The sequence below is a fragment of the Triturus cristatus genome, chromosome 11 (genome assembly GCF_964204655.1).
Source record: "Triturus cristatus chromosome 11, aTriCri1.1, whole genome shotgun sequence".
In the NCBI taxonomy this organism is placed as follows: domain Eukaryota; kingdom Metazoa; phylum Chordata; class Amphibia; order Caudata; family Salamandridae; genus Triturus; species Triturus cristatus.
Genome location: NC_140594.1, coordinates 1,005,961,623 through 1,005,982,768, shown reverse-complemented (window position 1 = coordinate 1,005,982,768; position 21,146 = coordinate 1,005,961,623). Strand labels below are relative to the sequence as shown.

At 45.5% G+C, this 21,146-nt stretch overlaps 1 protein-coding gene across 2 annotated transcripts in view; it reads left to right on the top strand.

The window, feature by feature from the left end:
- Window positions 1-5,770: 5,770 nt before the first annotated feature.
- Window positions 5,771-21,146, top strand: part of LOC146785833 (uncharacterized) — a 63,826-nt gene continuing 48,450 nt past the window's right edge. Inside the window, exons 1-2 of one of the 2 annotated variants that reach the window (XM_085633753.1) lie at window positions 5,771-5,904; window positions 15,549-15,699. In XM_085633753.1, the coding sequence (XP_085489879.1) occupies window positions 5,894-5,904; window positions 15,549-15,699 (162 nt within the window). In that variant the 5' untranslated portion in view covers window positions 5,771-5,893. Of the gene's footprint in view, window positions 5,905-15,504; window positions 15,700-21,146 lie in introns of those variants that run through there. The other variant, XM_085633752.1, reaches the window with a different exon arrangement.

Below are 21,146 nucleotides of genomic sequence, written 5' to 3'. Positions count from 1 at the left end.
GTTACAGGAACGTTATATTTTGGAAATAGAACTAAAAAAAACAACAGAAAAACCCTGAAAAAAAACAAGGGTTATGAGGACGTTGTAGTTAGGCTCAGATTTCACCTGTACAACACAATAGAACTCTAGCAGTTATAGTTACCTGAGCTAACTATAACGTACGCCCCCACATTGCACTGCTTATGACATTACATATTACATAACTCATGACATGGTCAGCGACATCACTGATGACATCTGAATTGACATCACTGATGAGATCATCAACTGAGTGTAAGCGTTTTCTAAGAGTTTATGAGTGTTAAACATATATATACTAACCTACTACAGACGTTAGATGAGTATACTAGGTGCACTACTAATGAGTGATACTATTTCTAGCACACAAAATCTGAGTGACTGTCTGTATCAGTGTGTGAGTGGGTGCTGAGCAGCTGCATGGGTGTGTGAGTGGGTGCATGAGTGGCTGTGTGGGTGAGTGAGTGGGTTTCTGACTAGATGTGTGGGTGTGGGAGTGTGTGTGGGTGAGTGGTTGTATGGGTGTGTGAGTGGGTGTGTTAGTAGTTATGTGGTTGTGTGAGTGGGTGGGTGTGGTTGTATGGGTACATGAGTGGGTATATAAGTGATAGTATGGGTGTGTGACTAGGTGTGTGAGTGTGTTTATAGATATGTGAGTGGGTGTGTGAGTGGTTGTGGGGGGTGAGTGGTTGTATGGGTGTGTGACAGGGTTTGTGAGTGCCTATATTGATGAGTAAGTGTGTGAGTCAGTGGCTGTATGGGTGAGAGAGTACATGTGTGAGTGCCTGTATGAGTGTGTGAGTGAATGTAGGAGTGGGTGTGTGAAGGGCTTTATGACTGGGGATTGTGAGTTGCTGTATAGGTGAGTGAGGGTACGTGAGTGGCTGTATGAATGAGTGAGTGGTTATGTGAGTAGTTGTATGGATCTGTAAATGGGTTTGTGAGTGCTGGTGTGCACAAATGAGTGGGTGTATGAGAGGCTGCATGGAGTGTCAGTGGGTGTGTGAGGGGTTCTGTGGATGATGTCATCAGTGATGTAATTAGAGATGTCATCAGTGATGTCACTGGCCATGTCATAAGTCATGTAATATGTGAGGTCATAAAAAGTGCATTGCAGGGGTATAAGTTATGGTTAGCTCATGTAACTATAACTGCTAAATTTCTATGGTTTTCTATGCGTGAAATCTGAGCCTAACTATAACGTCCCTATAATGAGGGTCACTAGAATTATTTGATTGCATGGCCACTGCAATCTGCACATAATTAGGGATTTGCTGCATTTGTCACATAATCCATCACCTGCCGCATAATCTGCATATTTTAACAAAAAATATTATTTCTAGCTCAAACGGTTCAAAAGTTAGTAAACATGCAGTGAAACATGTTGCCGCGCAGTGGAAGGCCCTTTGGAAAGGTTGACTGGTCAGTTTTCTGTAGCTTATTGCTATATTTGGATGTTAAACTGATACTAATGTGGTGCAACTAATGCCCAGATAGTGCTATCAAGTGTTAAAATGACAAATTAATTAAGTAATACAATCACCAAATGTGCCACATAATGCAGCATAATTTGTCTTTTCTTACTGCATAATTTACTCAACCCTGCTACATAATTTAACCCTCCCCTACCCCATGATTCCAGTGGCCCTGCCAATAACCTTTTGTTTTTTGAGTGAAATTCTATGGCTGTTTTAATTCTATTTCCTAACTATAATGTCCCTGTAACCTTTGGTCTTTTTAGTGAATTTCAATTTTTTTTTATTTTTTTATTTCCGAACTGCAACCTGTAAACTTTGAGAATGGATGTGTGAGTGGCTGCATAGGTCAGTGAGTGGGTGTATCAGTGGCTGTATGGATCTGTGATTGGGTGTGTGAGTGGCTGTATGAGTCTGTGAGTGGGAGTATGAGTGCCTGTGTGGGTCTGTGAGTAGGTGTGTGAGTGCCTGTGTGTGTCTGTGAGTGGGTGTGTAAGTGGTGCTATGAGTCTGTTAGTGGGTGTGTGAGTGGCTGTGTGGGTCTGTGAGTGTGTGTGTGTGTGAGTGCGCATGTGTGGGTCTGTGACCGGGTTTGTGAGTGGTGCTATGGATTTGGGGAATTTGAGTACTTAGGGTATTTAAAATGGAGAACAATGGACTTTGCTATCACCAGGAGATGACAATAAAGAAACCTCTCGTCACAGTCACTACAGATCAGATTGTGCTCCATTAGGTCAATGATGCAGACACCTTCATTAAGGATTTCAGATTGTATTTCAACTTGTAATATGAGAGGAAACACATTTGATTTGTCTTCGCCAAGCCCACGACGTTATGAACGTTTGTGCTTTATTGAAGTGGAGCATCAACTGGCGAAGTGCTTCCCATTGAGGTTTAATTTCTCTGAAATGCACATCAAAGCCAGACTGGAACCTCATTTTTTCCCCTCATTTTTTTTCCGCGAAGAGGCCTCAGTTTTGCCTAAAACATCCACCCAACTGAAGAACTTTCATCTGATTAATTAGTAAGCGCTACCTCATTGGGTAAATGTCTTGTGCATATTCTGCACTTCAGCTGAGTAAAAGACTATGAGGTAATGTTTCCAGTGACCTTGTGTGAATAATATAATGGGGGAGGGGGGCTGTGCGAACCCCCTCCCTGGGCCGGTTTCGGCCATAGGGACCCCATCCCCCATTATTTCATGTTATTGTTATATTCTTGTCTTATGCTGGGTGCTCTGGAGACCACCCAGGGCACCCAGTCTGCACCGTTGGGGACCATGGGGAGAGCCTGAATGCTCCTGCGGTCACTCCATTTATAAAAATAAAGCCTCAGGGAGGTGGTGGTCCCCAGGGCTCAAAGAGCCTTCGGAGGGTTAGACTCTTGTGCCCCCTTCTTGTTTTTATTTTTAATTCCCTGGGACCTGGCCCACCTGGGGGCTCTACACCATACCAGCACGGGGTCCGTGCATGCTTTTTGGGTTTTTTTCCACCGGAGTCACAGATCTGTCATGATTTTTGGTGATTTTTTGTAAATGCTATTTAGTCCTGGTGGGGTCCCAGGTGGACCCCAGCTTCAGAGCTAAGGGGTGAGTGTATTCCTAACATGCCCCTTATATTTTTTTTATTTTTTTGGGGAACATGGCCAAAGCCGAGTCTCAAGATGGCTGTCAACACTTCTGGTTGAAGTGTTGGCAGCCAATCAGATTTCAGCACAGGGACTGTTGGATCTTCGGAGGATTTGCGTCCTTAGAAATATATTTTTTTATATCTCGTAAACTACTGAATGGATTTACACCAATTCACAAAAAGTTCGCTTTCTGGACCAAGAGCTACGTATCTGCCAAATTTGGTGTAATTCAGTACAGCGGTTCAGGTTGTAGTTGTGGCTAAAATTCCTATGGGAATTAACATGGAAAACACACTATTTTTGCACTCATATATTTGGACATAAACAGCGGGCAGAATGTATTTTTATGCTAGCTTACACTGTACACACTAATGTTGGGCTATTATTTTTTTTAACAATTTTCGTATGACATGCGGAAGTGTTTTCCTAACTTGTTTACTAGGTCTCAATTTCGGCCTGAAGCCATGTTTCTTTAAAATGGATGTCTTACTGTCTTGCCTGCACATTTCACTGTTCATTATGCTGAAGCACACAGTCAAGCAGAATCATGTTTGTTTATTTCCATTGACACTGTTCTTCCTGTTTGGGACTATCCCTAGCCTAATCACAAAACTGTATTTTATGTCAAGAGCCTTCTGTTGGCTCACTGTGCCCTATCATTCTTAATAGTGTGCTGTTGTTCATGTATCTAGGTTGTTTTACAATCTACAGATAACATTAGCATAGACACTTGCTTTACACACAGATAGACTGCTACAAAATTGTTTAAAATAAAACGGGGCTTCCAACATGTACACTGTGCTTTCTTTTGCTTATACCCCTCTCTTCCTAATCTGGTTCTTGTGTATAATTCTGCATTTCTCTCATAGCTCTCCTTCCTTGTACCTCCTGCTGCTCTGCAGTTCCTCTTCGGTTGCCCTGGCTGGTCTACTCCTGTTATGATTTTGCTTACTTGCCCCCTCCCGCCCCCTCCTTCCTAACTTCTGCTCACTCTTTGAGAATCCCTTCCCTCAGTTAGCGTCTCCTTTTTAGCCGCAGCTGAGCTTCTTACTTTTGTGCCATTGCCCTCTTCCCCTGTTCACTCGTCCAGTGTGCTGCCGCATAATTGTTGAGCCTTTCTTGTTCTTATATGGAACCATTACTCTGCATTATGTGGTTACTCCTTCCATCACCTTTTCCAGTATGTGGTCTGTTCAAATTTGGCTGTTCACTGTGCTTTCTTGGGCTTATACTGGTCTCTACCTACTCTTCTTCTTGTGTATAATGGCACATTTCTCTCCTCGCTCTCCTTCCTTGTACCTCTTGCTGCTCTTCGACTCACTCACCTTCTTTGTACCTCCTGCTGCTCTTCTCCTCACTCTTTCCTTGTGCCTCGCGCTGCTCTTCTCCACCTCACTCTCCTTCCTTGTGCCTCACGCTGCTCTTCTCCTCACTGTCCATCTTTGTGCCATACACTGCTCTTCGTCTCACTCTCCTTCCTTGTGCCTCACACTGCTCTTCTCCTCCTAACTCTCCTTCCTTGTGCCTCAGGCTGCTCTTCTCCCCCTCATTCTCCTTCCTTGTACCTCCTGCTGCTCTTCTCCTCACTCTCCTTCCTTGTACCTCCTGCTGCTCTTCTCCTCACTCTCCTTCCTTGTGCCTCACGCTGCTCTTCTCCTCACTCTCCTTCCTTGTGCCTCCCGCTGCCCTTCTCCTCACTCTCCGTCCTTGTGCCTCACACTGCTCTTCTCCTCACTGTCCGTCCTTGTGCCTCACGCTGCTCTTCTCCTCACTGTCCGTCCTTGTGCCTCAGACTGCTCTTCTCCTCACTCCTTCCTTCCTTGTGGCTCACACTGCTCTTCTCCTCACTGTCCGTCCTTGTGCCTCCCGCTGCCCTTCTCCTCACTCCTTCCTTCCTTGTGGCTCACACTGCTCTTCTCCTCACTCTCCGTCCTTGTGCCTCCCGCTGCCCTTCTCCTCACTCTCCGTCCTTGTGCCTCACGCTGCTCTTCTCCACACTGTCCGTCCTTATGCCTCACGTTGCTCTTCTCCTCACTCTCCTTCCTTATGCTTCATGCTTCTCCACAACTCTCAATTCCAGTCCAACCCACATAATTCCACTACACACCGCATACACACATCCATAACACATAGGTAAAAGACATTGCCATTTACAAGGCCAAAAGCTCGAAACCAAACAAATGCGAAACTTATTACACTCCAATGCTTGTTTTAAGGTTGGTTCCAGCAATCCCACAAGGCAAGGATGAGTGGCAGCTGCGAAGTCTCCAATTTAACGCCAGAATAAAAATCAAATTTAATGGCATGTCGATTTACGAAAAAAAAATATCACATTATGTGCAATATTTCTGTACAGAAGTATTTCGTAAAAATCATTTTATATAGAACGTAATTCTGCCATTAAATACATTATTGCATCCTAAAGAATGCTAAACAAAATTAATTTTATATTTGACATTTCCTTAATTATACATCGTCTCAATCAAGCGTACAAAGGAGCCGAGGCTTAGTTTATGTGCTCCGCTTCTGCTCTGTGAAGTGAAGCTTGGCCCGGAAGTGACGGTCGGTTGCCAGGCAATGCCGTGTAGTTCTCGGGATGAAAGTTGATGCTTTGAGTTCATTATTTGACCTGAAAAGAAGGCGGATGGGCGGACGCAGGAGTCTGCTCTGTGGATAATGTGGACACTGTAATTGGTTCCTGGGTAAACATGGCGAGTTTGCGACGAGGGCGATAACTTAATGTGCAGCTTAAAGGGGAGCAACAGAAAGACATGTCAGAAAGGTAAGATAATAGACTAGGAAAGCGAGGTGAAATTCAGTGACGTAGAAATGGTGCCGTGGACCAATTGCACACATGGGCCTTTATGCCGTTGTGTGGTCAAAGCCATAACCGGGGATCAATGCGCCCCTCACAGTCTTGGGTCCCGGCGCCACTGCACCTGCTGCACCAGTGATAGCTAGGCCCCGATACCCTTTGGAACACAGATGGCCTGCTCGAAAATCGATATTATGTTACAGGATTAGGTGACTTCTTTCTAATTGGGAAAGCAGAAATTGTGGCAAAATTCTAAAAAGAAATGTTTGGAGCTTTGTCAGAGCTGCAATTACTTGCCCTATTGATAGCTTTATGTAGGGTCTTTGGAGGTAGGATTCCTCTATTTTCATCCTTGTTTTCTTCGTTTGTCGGAGTTTCCTGTCCCTCCTCTCGTTCTTTCTCATTTGTGGGTGTCTCTTGCTCTAGCAAAGCCTGATGATGAATTTAATGTATGCTTCTTAAATAGGTTTTACTTTCAAACTTTATTTCCTATTATTTGTATTTGATGGGTGTTATTATTTTATCGAATGTTCTTCTTAAATCTTTCCAGGAAATTTCATAATTTCAATTATTTCTTTTTATACTTCACCCAGAGGTCGTACATGAATTCGATTCAGAAAAAAATGAATAATCTGAAAATATTTTATTATCAGTCAGCCTCACTCCAGTGTTATATTACTTACCCCTTTTGTCCTTAATCACAAACTAATTGTATGAATACACTTGGGGCCTCAATACGATGTCGGTCGGAAAGGCTCCGAATGGCATTCGGTGTGTCTGATTACGATGTCAGATTCGGGCAGCCGTTCCGATTCAGTCTGACCAACACAAAACGGCTATCGGAAACTGACTTTGGGGGCACGTAGCAGGCCCCCCTTCACCCGGAGGCCTCCGGTTGGGGCCCACCATGAAACCCTTCTATACAACCATGCACAGTGTGGCAGGCACAATGGGGTGCCCGCCACAGGGTGCAAGGTTTTCCACAACCACCCCAGTATCAATGGGAGCCTCTGGTGCCTGAAAAGGTTGCAGTTTATTCAACATAACTTTATACATTTCAACAGTTCATGGTCATGTCTACATTCATTGTCCATGTTGTATATTTACATCTATTGCTCTTTAAACCTTTTTCTTGTATTATGGACCCAGCCTCCTCAATATCCTGGGAGGGGAGGGGCCCCTTTAATTGGGCTTCAGATTCACTGGTCTAGGCTTCAGCTTGCTACCGATTTGGAGGGTGTCCTTCTGGACTTGCCCGGGCTTTCGTGGGCCCTCCCTTCTCCCAGGGGTCCCTGCCGTGTGGCATCCCAAGGACCATACTTGAGCATCTACTCTACCTTTCCTGAGGCTGAGCCCTTGCCTTCTTCCCCCTCGGTACCCCTGCCGTGAGGCATCCCAGGGGTCCTGTGGGAGGGTCACATCTATTTTTCTCTGGCGGCACGCCGCCCCTTGGCTCCCTCAGTGCCCCTGCCGAGAGGCATCCCAAAGACACTGTGAGGGCCTTCCATCTACCTTCTAGTAAATGTTCTCCTTTTATTAACTTTGTTGTGTTTGTTCTGCCTCCCCTCTACCCCTGCGGCTGTGATGCCCGTATCTTAGGTGTGGGTGGGATTCTTCTTCTTCCTTGAATGCAAGGGGAGAGTGTATGTGATCACTTGGGCCATTGGCCCCCTTTAATCCCCCCTCGCCCGAAATAGCTCATCTCCTAATGGGGGGGGGGGCTCGCCTTGTTTGAGGTGGCAACCCTGGCCTCAGCCGGCCTAGCCGGCATGCACATGGGGGCAAGGGAGGGCCTCCCGCCTCTGGACGACGTTTTACCCGGGACCCCATCGGGTCCGGCTTTGCCTACCCGGCCAGGGTTCTAACTTAAAGGAACAGGGATACTTTCAACAATACATGCACTGTAGTGCTGGAACACAAGTCTCATTACTGTAACAAAGGAGAAAGGGAGAAGTATAACTGATCCCATGCCCCCAAAACAGTGCAGTATAACGACTCTTCCTACCACAATGCTTACTGCATTCCAGGGCAGGAAGCAGAGGGGCTTGCTTTTCTATTTCATGCTCCTTGCGAAAAGAGAGATCTGCAAACATTGGTAGATGCGGCAGCTCCTCTCCCGGAGGATTGGCTTAAAGCTGAGCGCTGGTCTTGCTGGATGGACTTGGGCTCGAACCCTGACAGAGCAGACACTATCTGACAGACTTTCAAAGGTGGAGAGGTGGGTTGGATTCGGAGAACTGAGTGGGCCTATGATTGCACCCATGCACCAAAAAATAGGGAGGTTGGTGTGGCTGGGCACTGTCTGTGCGGAAGGTGGGAGGTTGGTTCCATGGGGTCACCTGAGATTGCAACAGGTGGGGTGATATGAGGACACAAAAAAATGCTTACTGCATTGCAACCAAAATGAAGTAGTTGGTACTTAACAGTCCTATAGGAGTTCTCTTGGCCTGTGTTTCGAAATAATTCTCTATGTCACAAGCATACATATACTAAACCACACCAGTTAAATATTCAATCTCCCTACATGCTAGGGTGCAACAGTATAGGCAAGGGTATTTATTACATGTAGCTGAGTGCCTGGGTAAACACAGAAAGCTTGTCCTGCACCTAGTGTTGTTCAGCTCATGGGGAGGTTGACTGTAAAGCCAACTTCATGTTCCAGTTGAAACCGATATGTGGTGTAGTTCTTCTTGCTGTGAATGTGGGATGCTTTGGCCCTTAAGTAGCCCTAAACTACATCCCTTTTTATAGTGATGCACAAATTTTAAATCATATGCACATGTAGGCAATCATGTACTGCTAAACACCTTTTGTGCATTACACAGGTGCAATTTTGCTCTTAACCCTATTTTTAGGGAGTTTAACTATTTACTGCGAACAATATTTTCCTATTTAGGGGATCAGACCCATTGTGTTTCTAAGTTGAGTCTTTGATATTGATTTTGCAGCGCGGATAAGCTCACATGGCGTGATGCGATATTATTCCAAACCATTAAGGATTGCCTGTATGTGTGCTTGAAGGAGCGACTTGTCCCACAGGAGCTGTCTGCTGAAGGAGGAGAAGTCCAGATGCCAAGTTCGAAGAGAGGAGCAACCAAGAAGAAGCAGGCTGCTTATGGGAGTGTATCCAAGAGTCTCCCACCCTCCCTGCATGCCCGAGATTATGCTCTGTGAACCTGTGACGTGCCAGTGTTCCTGCTCCAGTGATTGCCACAACGGACGATAGGAGGACCTGTGCTGACTCTGCCTTTGGAGGACCTGTGCTGACTCTGCCTTTGGAGGACCTGTGCTGACTCTGCCTTTGCTGCACCAGAAGAACTGCAACTCTGCACAACAGACTTTTAGCAAGGAATCCCCCAGACATCAATGCCGGACCTGTCTGATCTGGCTGCCCTCATGTGGGCTACTGCAGCTGCCTCTGGCCTGGCGTGGAGAGGGAAGAAGGTGAGGGCTTCCTTGAGCTAGCAGCTTGACTTTTACAGCAATTGTTCTCACTGTGCGGTTGAATACTGCACACCCACGCTTAGAGATCCCAAGAGCCCTTTAACCGAGGTGACACTAACACCTGAACAAAACATTGAGAACTTGACTGAGAGAATTTGAACAGATTTTGGTGAGATTATTGCCATCAGCCCAAGGGAACTGCTTAGTCAAAGTATACGGAATGACCAATGGGCCACATAATCAGGAAAGCAGCTCCCTTTAACCATAGTAATCCTACACCTGTGTGTAACTCTAGAGCTTCTTTTTGTGTAATAACCCCAGTAGCTTCGATAGAGTACATTCCCTGTAGGGCTGCTTATTGCTTCCAGTGCATTGCAGGGCTGCACCTGGTGTCTCTATCACTCTCTCCAGCTCCCTGGCACTGCGAGGCCTCATGAGAGAGAAGTAGAGGGAGGGAAGGAAGGAGAAGATAGAAAGAAAGCAATCCGAGAGAGAGAAGAGAGGGGGAATGGATGGAAAGAGAGCGCAAGAAGGCAAAGGGAGTGGCGGTGTGATTAAAATACTCAGTTTTCTCAAAAAGCAAAGCACCATGCTGGGCATTCAATTAATTGTAAATATTGTTTAACTGTTTGTGTTCTGAGTCTGTACCCTTCACAGTACATCTCTGAGACACCTTGGATTGCCCACTTTCTCCACCTTATGATTCAAGTGTGGTAGGTGTGTACTTACCCTAGTTTGTAGGCCCAAAACCTCAGGACACCAGAGGCAAAATACCCCAACACCCATGATTATGCCCCAATAGCCCTTTTATGAATTCTAAGGGAGCCTAGAGGGGCACAGTTTGGGGAACCCTCGTCTCGAGATTATTAGCACCACACAGGCCCCAATCACAGGATGGATGTTAAAGGGAAATTTGTAAAACCTAAGACCAGGATTGATGCATTCTTAGGAATGTAAATGTCAGCTCTGTACCTGAAGAAGACATTGTCACAGGCAACCTCAATCTGAACTCCTGTCAAAGCCATTTTTTAACAGTGGACACTGCTTAGTCGACAAGAGTGTTAGATGAAACACCCCACTAGAGTGAAATCAGACATCACAGAGATAATGGTTACTCTGTACCAGGTTTCTCATCATCCATGTTCACTTCAGAAGCATGGGAGGCCTAGTGGGGCAAGTGGGTGTTGTGTTGTTCATCAACCCACAGCCCAGTGGACTCTGCCTGGCACCACTAACCGAGTCAGACACATAGTATATTTCCTCACTCCTACATTTCACTGGCTTCCCTTTTCCTGCCCCTCTGAAGTTGACTCATTCATTTATTAAGACTGAGAATCCTCTTGGAAAGTGCAAGTGGAAATAAATATAAAACAAATCTCACAGTATCATGCCACAGCAGTGCTATCTCTAAAGTTGTAGTGGTAAAACAGACAGGTTTGGCAATCCAAGTGAGGATCTAGGACAGTAACAGCAACTAGCCCTCAAATATCACCTTTAAATATATTTTTAAACTGCTAGAATTTTATCCTCAGACAAGATCTTGTCAATTAATAAAAATATACACATCGCTAATGCATGCATGCATTTGGGAAAAATAAACTAAATGTTTTTAAATAACAGCTTATAATTATGAAAAACACTATTCGGGTCCTGTAAAACCAGCTTTCCATATTTATTTTTTATCAAATATTCAAATGCACAGCTGTCACACATGGACACACTTGAAAGTCGATGTATCGCCATCGGATGCTGGTACCCATAATTCGACACATAATTACCGCTATTATGCTAGGGCATGTATTACATCAGGGTTGGGCACCAGCATTCCATGGATGCCCACTGCAAATTCAACTTTTCTACATGGTCATCCCAGATTTCTCAAATTATTGTGGATCTTATTTTTTATGTTATTTGGATTTTGTGCCCTGTGACACTGCTAATTAGTGTGATAGGGTGTATGCTTTGGCCCTAAAATGGTATTAGTAAAATGGGTTTCAGTCGGTTGGACTATTTAAATGTCTTGTAAGATCAGTGTAGCCAGCACAGAAAAAGCACCTATGGTGTGGATGTTAAATACCCTATGTAGGCTGCTTTGTGTATTTACACAACCCAAATATATGACAAAAATATATGTCTGCCAAAAACCATGCTGTGCAATCTTTGGGCTGCAGTTTAAAAGCACTACAGTGACACATGGCAGGGAAAAGTGCATTTGGCATGGAGAAAAAGCTTTATTAATAAGTCACCCACAAAGTGTGTGCCTTGTAAGCCCACAGGGCAGGGTGCCAATATATAAAAATGGACATACAACAGATTAGGGTTAGTCTACTTTCACAGTGAAATAAAACCCAAAATATATTTCACTGTTTAGTCATTTTTTAGGCTTTGCCCTGAAGACGCACCTCAACCACATCCGCCATATCCAACATTCCAGGATCTGGGAAGACTCCACCTAAGGAAGACAGCACTGCTGGAAGAAGTAAACGTACTCGGGGACTACTGAACCCAGCTGGCTCCCATGGATTGGAACTGCTCTCAGAGGGTCAAGTGAATAGCCTCCTATGCACTTTTTCAGGGACACAAAATGCAGAGGGTCTCCTGATTCCCAAGAAGGTCTAGCTGACCACAGAGGACTGAACCCTGCAAGAGAGCTGGCTGGACTGAGACCTGGTGCCTGAATGCCATCCTGAAGAGCTAGAGGACTGAAGGAACTTTGCCAGGGCTTAGAGAACAGTGAAACTTAGTAATTTTCCCACCTCCGGAAGAATAATGCCAGATGCTGAGGCTTACCCATGAGGTCATACCCAAGCTGGGGAAGAAAAACAGGTTTGTCCCGCTCAGAGCTTTTTTCCATGCTGAAAACTGGTTGAGTGCGACTTTGTTATGAAAGTATTCGACTTTGTCGATCCTTGCCCAGATAGAGCTTCAAGCCTTGCCACGTTGGAGGATTTTGACCTCCAAAAAAGTGAAAAAGTCCGAAGTTAACACCATGGACTTGGGCCCAGAGGCATCTATTCGACCTTCAAAGAGACATCAGCAACTATACAGTCTAGGTTTTTCCCGCTTGGAACATTTGCCTCCAAAACCAATGGCTTTAGCACTAGCTCAATGACAGCTTATCTGACTTTGAGGTACCCTCAGTGCCCACAGACTTGGACCTTTCCCCTTAGGAAGATTCTGACTTCCATTTCAGAGACTACTTTAAGAAGGTAAAAAGTTTGACTGGGATGACCCTATTGGTGTATCTGACCTCCGCTCCATCATGGTCCACCTGAAATCTCTGGAATTTGGCTGTGGGTAAGTGTGTTTTACTCTTGTAGTACTCCTGGCTTACTCCTTGAATTCAAAAGTAAGTCAAGGCAACTCCTGTCTTGCTGAAGGCTTAGTCCTGGAATTCAGGAGTACACCCGGAGCTCTACAAGACTAACGAATACCTCCTCACAGTCAATCTTGGAGAATCAGGCCAACTGTGATCGATTCAAATAAAAAAAAATATCGAAGCTATGACAAATATTTCTCTTTTTTGCTTAATATTGAAATAACCATATAGAATATGCAGTATTTCTCATATAGGCGTTCTTCACCATTGAGAAATGAAAACAAACATATCTCTGCCAAATTTACAAAAGGTTTTGGAACACATATTTCTATTAAGGTTCAATAAAGTATATTTCTGCTTTCCGTTAAATTCCAACTCAAAGTACAATTATGACCATGGAACATCTGCCAGTATTGCTTCTTGTCTACTTTTATATCTCTAAGTTTAGAACAGGACAAAGGGTGCCAGGGAGAGGAAGGCAAATAAAATGCATTAGGCACTCAAAGATTCATAAGTTGGCGAATAATCACACAACTTTTTTGCCTGATTTTTTTGTTTAAATTTGTTTTATTGTTATTTTTTGAATTTTTAAACAAAACATAACACAACAGGCCGTATATATATTATGCATCTCCTGTCACAGAATATAGCTTCATGTTACAATGCATTCATGTCAGTTTACAGTCATATAATTACCAGTTAGTTGCAAATCCAATGCAGGATAAGGTGACGCTCTGTCTAAATAATATACAAAGAAGATACTGAAGAAAAAAAAGGGGGGCGACAAAGGGTAAGACAGAAAGAAAATCTCAACTGGTACTAATATATGCATTTGTGTGGAATGACAATGAGCTTCCTCCGTCATAACCACACACATTGGAAATACGTATCTCCTCAATCAAATGAACTGCGAACCTAGTGGCGCGCCATTGAGCTGTTCCAATTGTTCATGCCTGCGTAACTGGTGTGTAAGGTTGAGTGTCAGGGACTATCGGTAGCCAGGCACGGTGTGTTTGCACCCTAGTGGGTCCAAATGGATGCCATTTGTGGTGCTGTTTGTTCATCGTCGCTCATTGTCGTGCCGGTTGCCAGGTCTGGACCTTGCTCCGCTGTGCGAAAATCGAACAGTATTGCGTCCCATGCCGGAGCTAGTGGTTGCCTGCGCAGTCCTATTGCATCTTCGCGGCAGAGTGGAACGCTCTCCGCCTGCGCCCAGCACAGAAGGGAGTGATACCAGGCCTTAGCTGCTGGGGGGTTCAAAGGATTTCCAGCGGCGCGTGACCAATCTCTTAGCTACTATGAGTCGTAGATCTATATATCTGGATGTCACCTTCTGTTTCTTAGATCTATGGTAAAGTCCTAAGATGTACACCTCCAATGTCCAGCCCAATGTTCGCTCCATGCATTGTGTTAGTGTCCTAGTAACCTCACCCCAGTACGGCTGTATGGTCGTGCAGGACCACAACATATGCAGGAGGTCCACTCCTAGTTCGTTACACCTGGCACATTTAGCGTCCATACGATTAAAATATTTGTTTATTTTTGCCGGCGTGAGGTAGGCCCTATGTAGTATATAATACTGAATGAGCCAGAACCGCATGTTAAGTGGAATTCTTGTGGGGCCTTCAAGTATGTAACCCCATTCACGGTCTGTGGCGGGTCTTTGGAGGTCCACATTTACGTGGGCGCTCAGAAAGAGCAGTGATGGCACTGTGTTAACTCTGAGCGATTCTGCGAACCATTTGGTGAGATGCCGACCAGTTCCCAGCTCGTGTAGGTATTGTATGGTAAGATGCGTGACAGGTTCCTGTGCCACATTCCCCCACTGCATGTTCAGTGTACGAGTCACTGCGACATGAAGGAGGAACTGGCCTCGTGGCAGGCCAGAGCTCTCCACTAAGTCTTCGAAGGGGACAAGTTGTCCGTCATTGTATAAATCTCCTACTGTTAGTATGCCCGCTTCCTCCCACTGTGTGAGTTTTGCGCTGGATATCGACCGATGTCTTCTGGGGATGCCTAGTATAGGTAGAGATGGTGCATATGGTATAAGCTGGACACAACCTTTTTGATTGATTCACAAACATTTAGTTGTGAGAAGGTTTAGCTTACTCCTTGAAGAATCCTGGCTTACTCCTGGATTCCAGAAATAAACTATTTGTACTCCTGACTTACTCCTAGCATTCAGTTGTGAAACAGGAGTACTTCAAGAGTAAGTCACAGCAAATTGTTTGTGCTTTTAGCCATTTGATGGTAGTTTCCTATCCAGGAAATGGACATAAAACTACAAATTTCAAAGGAAAGCACAAGTACCTTTGCCGAGTGTGTTAGCGGAGAAAAATATTGTGTTATGACATGGAAAACATATTTGTAAATGTTTTATGCTCTTTGCAAACGAAAAAGCCCACCAAACCAGAGTCTGTAAATCAGGATGTGGAATTTTTTAGCCTACTTCACAAAGGTTTTGCAATGACTAGATGTGACTTACTATTGTAGTATTTCTGACTTACTCCTGGATTCTAGACGTAAGCCAGTGGCACTTGTGATTTACTCCCAGATTTTGGAGAAAGCGCACAGTACTACAAGAGTAGGCCATGGCACAATCAGAATCACCAAACCTGGCCCTGTTTTTCGAATTTGCTGTCTTAGTGCAAATAAGTGCATCACACCTGGGCTTCTAATATCCTTTGTGAATAAATGCCATAGTAAATCCAAAAATGGAAATGCTGCCGAAATATAGGACAATTCCCAAGAGCATTGGTCACATTTTGTTGCTGCTTGTTTGCACCCTAAGCCTTTCTTAATGCATGCAATCATGTAAATGTGAATTGTGTGTCTTTTATATTTCCAGCTCCTCAGGGGTGAATATAAGTAGTGAAATCTATTCTAAATCTTCTTCATCCGACAACTGGGATTTGTGCAATACAAATACAGAAGTTTCGTTGTTGTCCAGTTACAAAGGAGTACTGCAGGAGGGCTGTGATTCTGGCATCGCTTCACCGGTAAGTTAGTTATTACCAGATGCAAGATTCTTCAAGGCACCTTTGCCTCAACATGTGGGCTTGATTCACAAAGATTTTGTTATGACTAGGTGTGGCATAATGTTGTATTTTACACAGCGGCGGTCCATGCAGTTAAGCACGGCTGGAGGGGGTAAGTCGACAGAATAGGGAAAATTAAATTAAAAAATAATTACTATTCCGTCGTCTGTCGACATCCCCTCCGCCACGCCTCACCGCGCTTACCTGGATGGACCGCTGCTAATTTCACAGTGTTTTAATTGTAAGTTTTTATGCTTGTTAAAAGGAAACATGAGATGAACTGATGAAACTTGATAGATGAGGCTCCTGTTCACATCTTCCATTTCCAGATTAAAAAATAGACCTATCCAAATGTATGAATGCATTGGTAAGGGCATTGGAAAATTAATATATTATTAACTTAACCACAACCCGCACCAAATAACATTTTATATTCTCCTATTCTTGATTAAATAGTTTCGCCTAAATTACATGTTGAACAGAGATTGGCTTTCCAAAATGGTAAAATCTTGGGTATGGCCCGCTTCCACTGAACATGGAGAAGTTTACAGCCTTGTCCCACAGCATGCAGTCAGAAGGTGGTGGGGGGGGGGGGTGTTCCCCTCAAGTTGGTGATTCTTAAGTCGGTGTGTGTGGAACAGTGGTGAGCTTGAACATGAAGTGCTTTTGTCAGAATGTGGTTTAGGCCAGTTGTGTTGTGGCTTAGAGAAAAAGCATGGCAGGGGCGCGAGTTATAGCTACCTTAGGGCATGAGTTATAGTTACTTGAGATAACTATAACTGGTGAATTTTAGTGATTGTTAAAGTTTAAAACATTACGTTGTTACTGAGCATTTGATCTAACTATAACGTTACTTTAATCTTTGTTTTTTACCCAGTGATTTTACACAAACACCTCCCTACTTCTATTTTGAGCTTTTCCCATTACTTCTTTTATGACTCGTTCTATCTATTACTCTTGACATTAACCCTAGGTCTTGTAATATGTGCGTTTAAATGTGTATTTTTGTCCAATTCTGATATTTTGTAGCAGCTATTCTGGGGTTATTGTACTGCCTCAGTACCAGTCAGCACAGATCTGGGGTGGGAGGCAAGAGGGTAAGAGGTTGTAAAAAAAACATTTACCTCCTTGCTGCTCTTTCCCTCGTCTTCTCTCTTTCACATTGGCCAAACAGATAGCAGCCAGGCACCCCTAAACAAATCACAATGCTGCATTGTGATTGGTCTGAGCGGCATAGTTCGACGGTCAGACGGGAACTGGGGGCCTGGCCATGTTCTCCACCCAAGCTGTAATGCAGCCTGGGTGGAGAACATGCTAAGTGCGCATGACTCTTTTGCCGGCCCATGACGGTGGGCCAGAGCATCATGCTTGCTTTAGTGTGCCCACCACTCCTCCCCTGCCCTGCGAGCAGAGCAGCCCACCCGCCCGGCCAGCCCCCATGCTGCCCAGCAGGAACATATAAAATGATACGGACAGCCGGTTCATCAAAGAGTTACACACCTACAGGTCAGTGGGGGATGCAGGTACAGTGCTGCTTAGGGTCTCCTCAATCAACGAGATTAGCAGGGGGGAGTCCCAGTCCCAGTCCAATGAGGCAATCAAGGCCAATTGCTGCGGCACAGGCAAAGGAGGCGCAATGAGATCCAGAGCCCCATGCACCAGGTCCATGGCAGATAGGCAATTTTGTAATGCGCCACCATCCCAGAGAGCACTAGCGAAAAGTGCAAAGTGGAGAGCCTGTCTAATATGTCCCCGGAAGCAGCCACCTGGCCGTAACCACACCAACCTTGTCAACAGCCCGAGCACAGGTTCTCTCCTCTGCCTTCCCCTGGGAAGGGAGCTACAGCAATAGTCAACACAGATCGGGCACCACAGCAGGAGCTAGGAGTGCCGCAGGCCACAACCTCGCCCAAAGGCAGGTAATGCAGGTCCCAGGACCGTACGTTTACCTCCCCGGGGCCACAGGCACCATTTTGTACTTCTTGGCTGGGCAGCAGTACAGAAGGATCAGGGAGGGGGTTGTGCTAACAGACACTCTGCAGCATGATCTGGGAGTGCCACGGGCCACACCAGCCACTTGGCAGCTAGCATTGCTGAACTCAGGATTGTCTGGTCATCTCCCTCGAGGGCTCTGGTCCCCGTTTTGCGATTTGCAACAGGGCCACGGTTCAGCAGGATCGGCCAGTAACCACCATGGCCGGCGGCCCAGATGCAGCAGAGGGTGCTCCAAGGGGTCCAGGGGGTCCACTGTACGGCTGACCGGAGCAGCCACTATCTACGCCAATGCAGGAGTTTGTGCTGGAGCTCTTCAAGGAGTCCGGCATAGTCGGTGTTCAAGCCACAACCCCTGTCTGAGATAGAATCAAGTGTAGTTTGAGGGCTCTGTATTAATGGGATTCTATCGTACATTCAAATCTGCTCTACACTCCTCCCCTGCCCTGCGAGCAGAGCAGCCCACCCGCCCGGCCAGCCCCCATGCTGCCCAGCAGGAACATATAAAATGATACGGACAGCCGGTTCATCAAAGAGTTACACACCTACAGGTCAGTGGGGGATGCAGGTACAGTGCTGCTTAGGGTCTCCTCAATCAACGAGATTAGCAGGGGGGAGTCCCAGTCCCAGTCCAATGAGGCAATCAAGGCCAATTGCTGCGGCACAGGCAAAGGAGGCGCAATGAGATCCAGAGCCCCATGCACCAGGTCCATGGCAGATAGGCAATTTTGTAATGCGCCACCATCCCAGAGAGCACTAGCGAAAAGTGCAAAGTGGAGAGCCTGTCTAATATGTCCCCGGAAGCAGCCACCTGGCCGTAACCACACCAACCTTGTCAACAGCCCGAGCACAGGTTCTCTCCTCTGCCTTCCCCTGGGAAGGGAGCTGCAGCAATAGTCAACACAGATCGGGCACCACAGCAGGAGCTAGGAGTGCCGCAGGCCACAACCTCGCCCAAAGGCAGGTAATGCAGGTCCCAGGACCGTACATTTACCTCCCCGGGGCCACAGGAATCATTTTGTACTTCTTGGCTGGGCAGCAGTACAGAAGGATCAGGGAGGGGGTTGTGCTAACAGACACTCTGCAGCATGATCTGGGAGTGCCACGGGCCACACCAGCCACTTGGCAGCTAGCATTGCTGAACTCAGGATTGTCTGGTCATCTCCCTCGAGGGCTCTGGTCCCCGTTTTGCGATTTGCAACAGGGCCACGGTTCAGCAGGATCGGCCAGTAACCACCATGGCCGGTGGCCCAGATGCAGCAGAGGGTGCTCCAAGGGGTCCAGGAGGTCCACTGTACGGCTGACCGGAGCAGCCACTATCTACGCCAATGCAGGAGTTTGTGCTGGAGATCTTCAAGGAGTCCGGCATAGTCGGTGTTCAAGCCACAACCCCTGTCTGAGATAGAATCAAGTGTAGTTTGAGGGCTCTGTATTAATGGGATTCTATCGTACATTCAAATCTGCTCTAATGTTAAATCATTCAGTTGGAGGGATATTTTCTTGGAGATTTCCAGGGAGGGTTCTATAACATTGAAAGGAAAATGTCTAGTGAGGGAGGATAATTGTGAATTATGGGAGCTAGGTCAATAAGACTCCAGGAAACAGAAGAATTAGAGAAGAGAACAGGAGGAAGGGATGACAGAATTTGAGAAGCTCTCAAAGGTCATGTGGCTCTAATGACAGGATTCCAGTACCCCAGCAGAGTGGTTTCCTGTTTTTCGGAGAATTAAGCTGTTTATAACTGATACAACCACACATTATTCACTTTTGTAGGGCAATTTCCCCCCTCTAAGAACAGGGTGTCACAAAAGAACAAAAGAAGACCAATTAGTGGTTTTCAGGCAGGGCTGCACTGAGAACACAAACCAGCCCTGGCAATTTTGTCAGAGCAGCCTCGTGGAGGGGGAGGACTGGGGGCGCTGCTGCTTTTGTTACTGGGGGCTGATATTGCAGCAACGCTGCAAAGCCAGCCCCCAGTAACAAAACCGGCCCCCACCCTCTCAAAACCGGCCCCCACCCTTCCAGCCTCCCCCGCCAGTCCGGCCCTGTTTTCAGGTAATATGAGACTTTAAAGGGCTGAGGCTAGTAATTTTGAAAGGGCTGGGGAAAAGGGGCCTTAGAAAGTCAAAAAATGCTGGGTGCGAAACAGAAATGAAGAAGGTATAAGCAATCAATTGCAAAAGCTAAGGGGGCTTATTTTCCAAGAAAATAAAGAAGGCTAATAACTCCACTAAGAAACTTATCTACACTCTGAAGGGCTTTGCAGATTTCATTGTCAAGGAAAGGGTGCCTAGTGTGCTGAAAGACTGATGTAAAAGCACAGAGGGATACTTTATCAGAAAGTGGAGCAAATTAGATTGAACTCTTCCTCCCTCTTGAAAAATCAGAAAGATGACTCCTGGGAATGTTGCCCTATTATTACTTTTAGGAAACATCTCCCTGGAAGAAATTATGTATTGGCTAAACAGTTTTAATCCATGTTTTGACCTAGTTACCCTTGTCTATTTGGAGTCATCAAGAAAAATTATGATTTTCCACTATATAATATGAGTATTTAAAACAAGCTCAGGAGAGTTCTGTTTCTTAGGGCCATATGTAGGTGGCATACAATTTACCGATTCTTAAATACCGAATTTTACCGATTCGGTATTTAAGAATCGGTAAATTGTATGTAGGTAATAATTCGGTAAATGTTACCGAATCGGAGAAATTCGGTAATTACCGAATCGGTATTTACCGATTCGGTAATGAGGCATACCTTCCCATTGATTCCTATGGGCCTGGAGGCCCATAGGAATCAATGGGAAGGTATGCCTCATTACCGAATCGGTAAATACCGATTCGGTAATGGGGGGAGCACATTCAAGGGTGGCAGGGTGTCACATTGACACCCTGTTGCACCCCTGATTCCTGCATGTGTGCACATGTGGCGGACATACATGCCCTAAGGGCATGTATGTCTGCCACATGGCACTCTTATTTCAGCAAAATATTGCTTTTTGCAATGTATTCGGTATTTATCACCAACCTATATTTGGTGGTAAATACCGAATTCTAATTCCTACACAACACTCAAACAGTGTTTCCTACATCTCATTTCAGGATTCGGTATTTACCGAATCGGTAATTTTACCGATTCGGTAAAACCTGAAATATGCCCCCTACATAGCAAATGCCTAAATACCGGTCGGTAACGGGATATTTACCGAAAATCGGCCGTTACCGACCGGTATTTGGCTTCATACATATGGCCCTTAGTGAGCTAAAACACACTTGTGTTGCACAACTGCTTAAAGAGACCACCCTAGATTCTCTTGACCGCAACAACTCTAGACCCAAATTGAACATTCCCATACTGGAAGAACTTCGACCAAGTAACCATTATGTAACTCAGTAAACTGGTGGAGTTGTTTGAG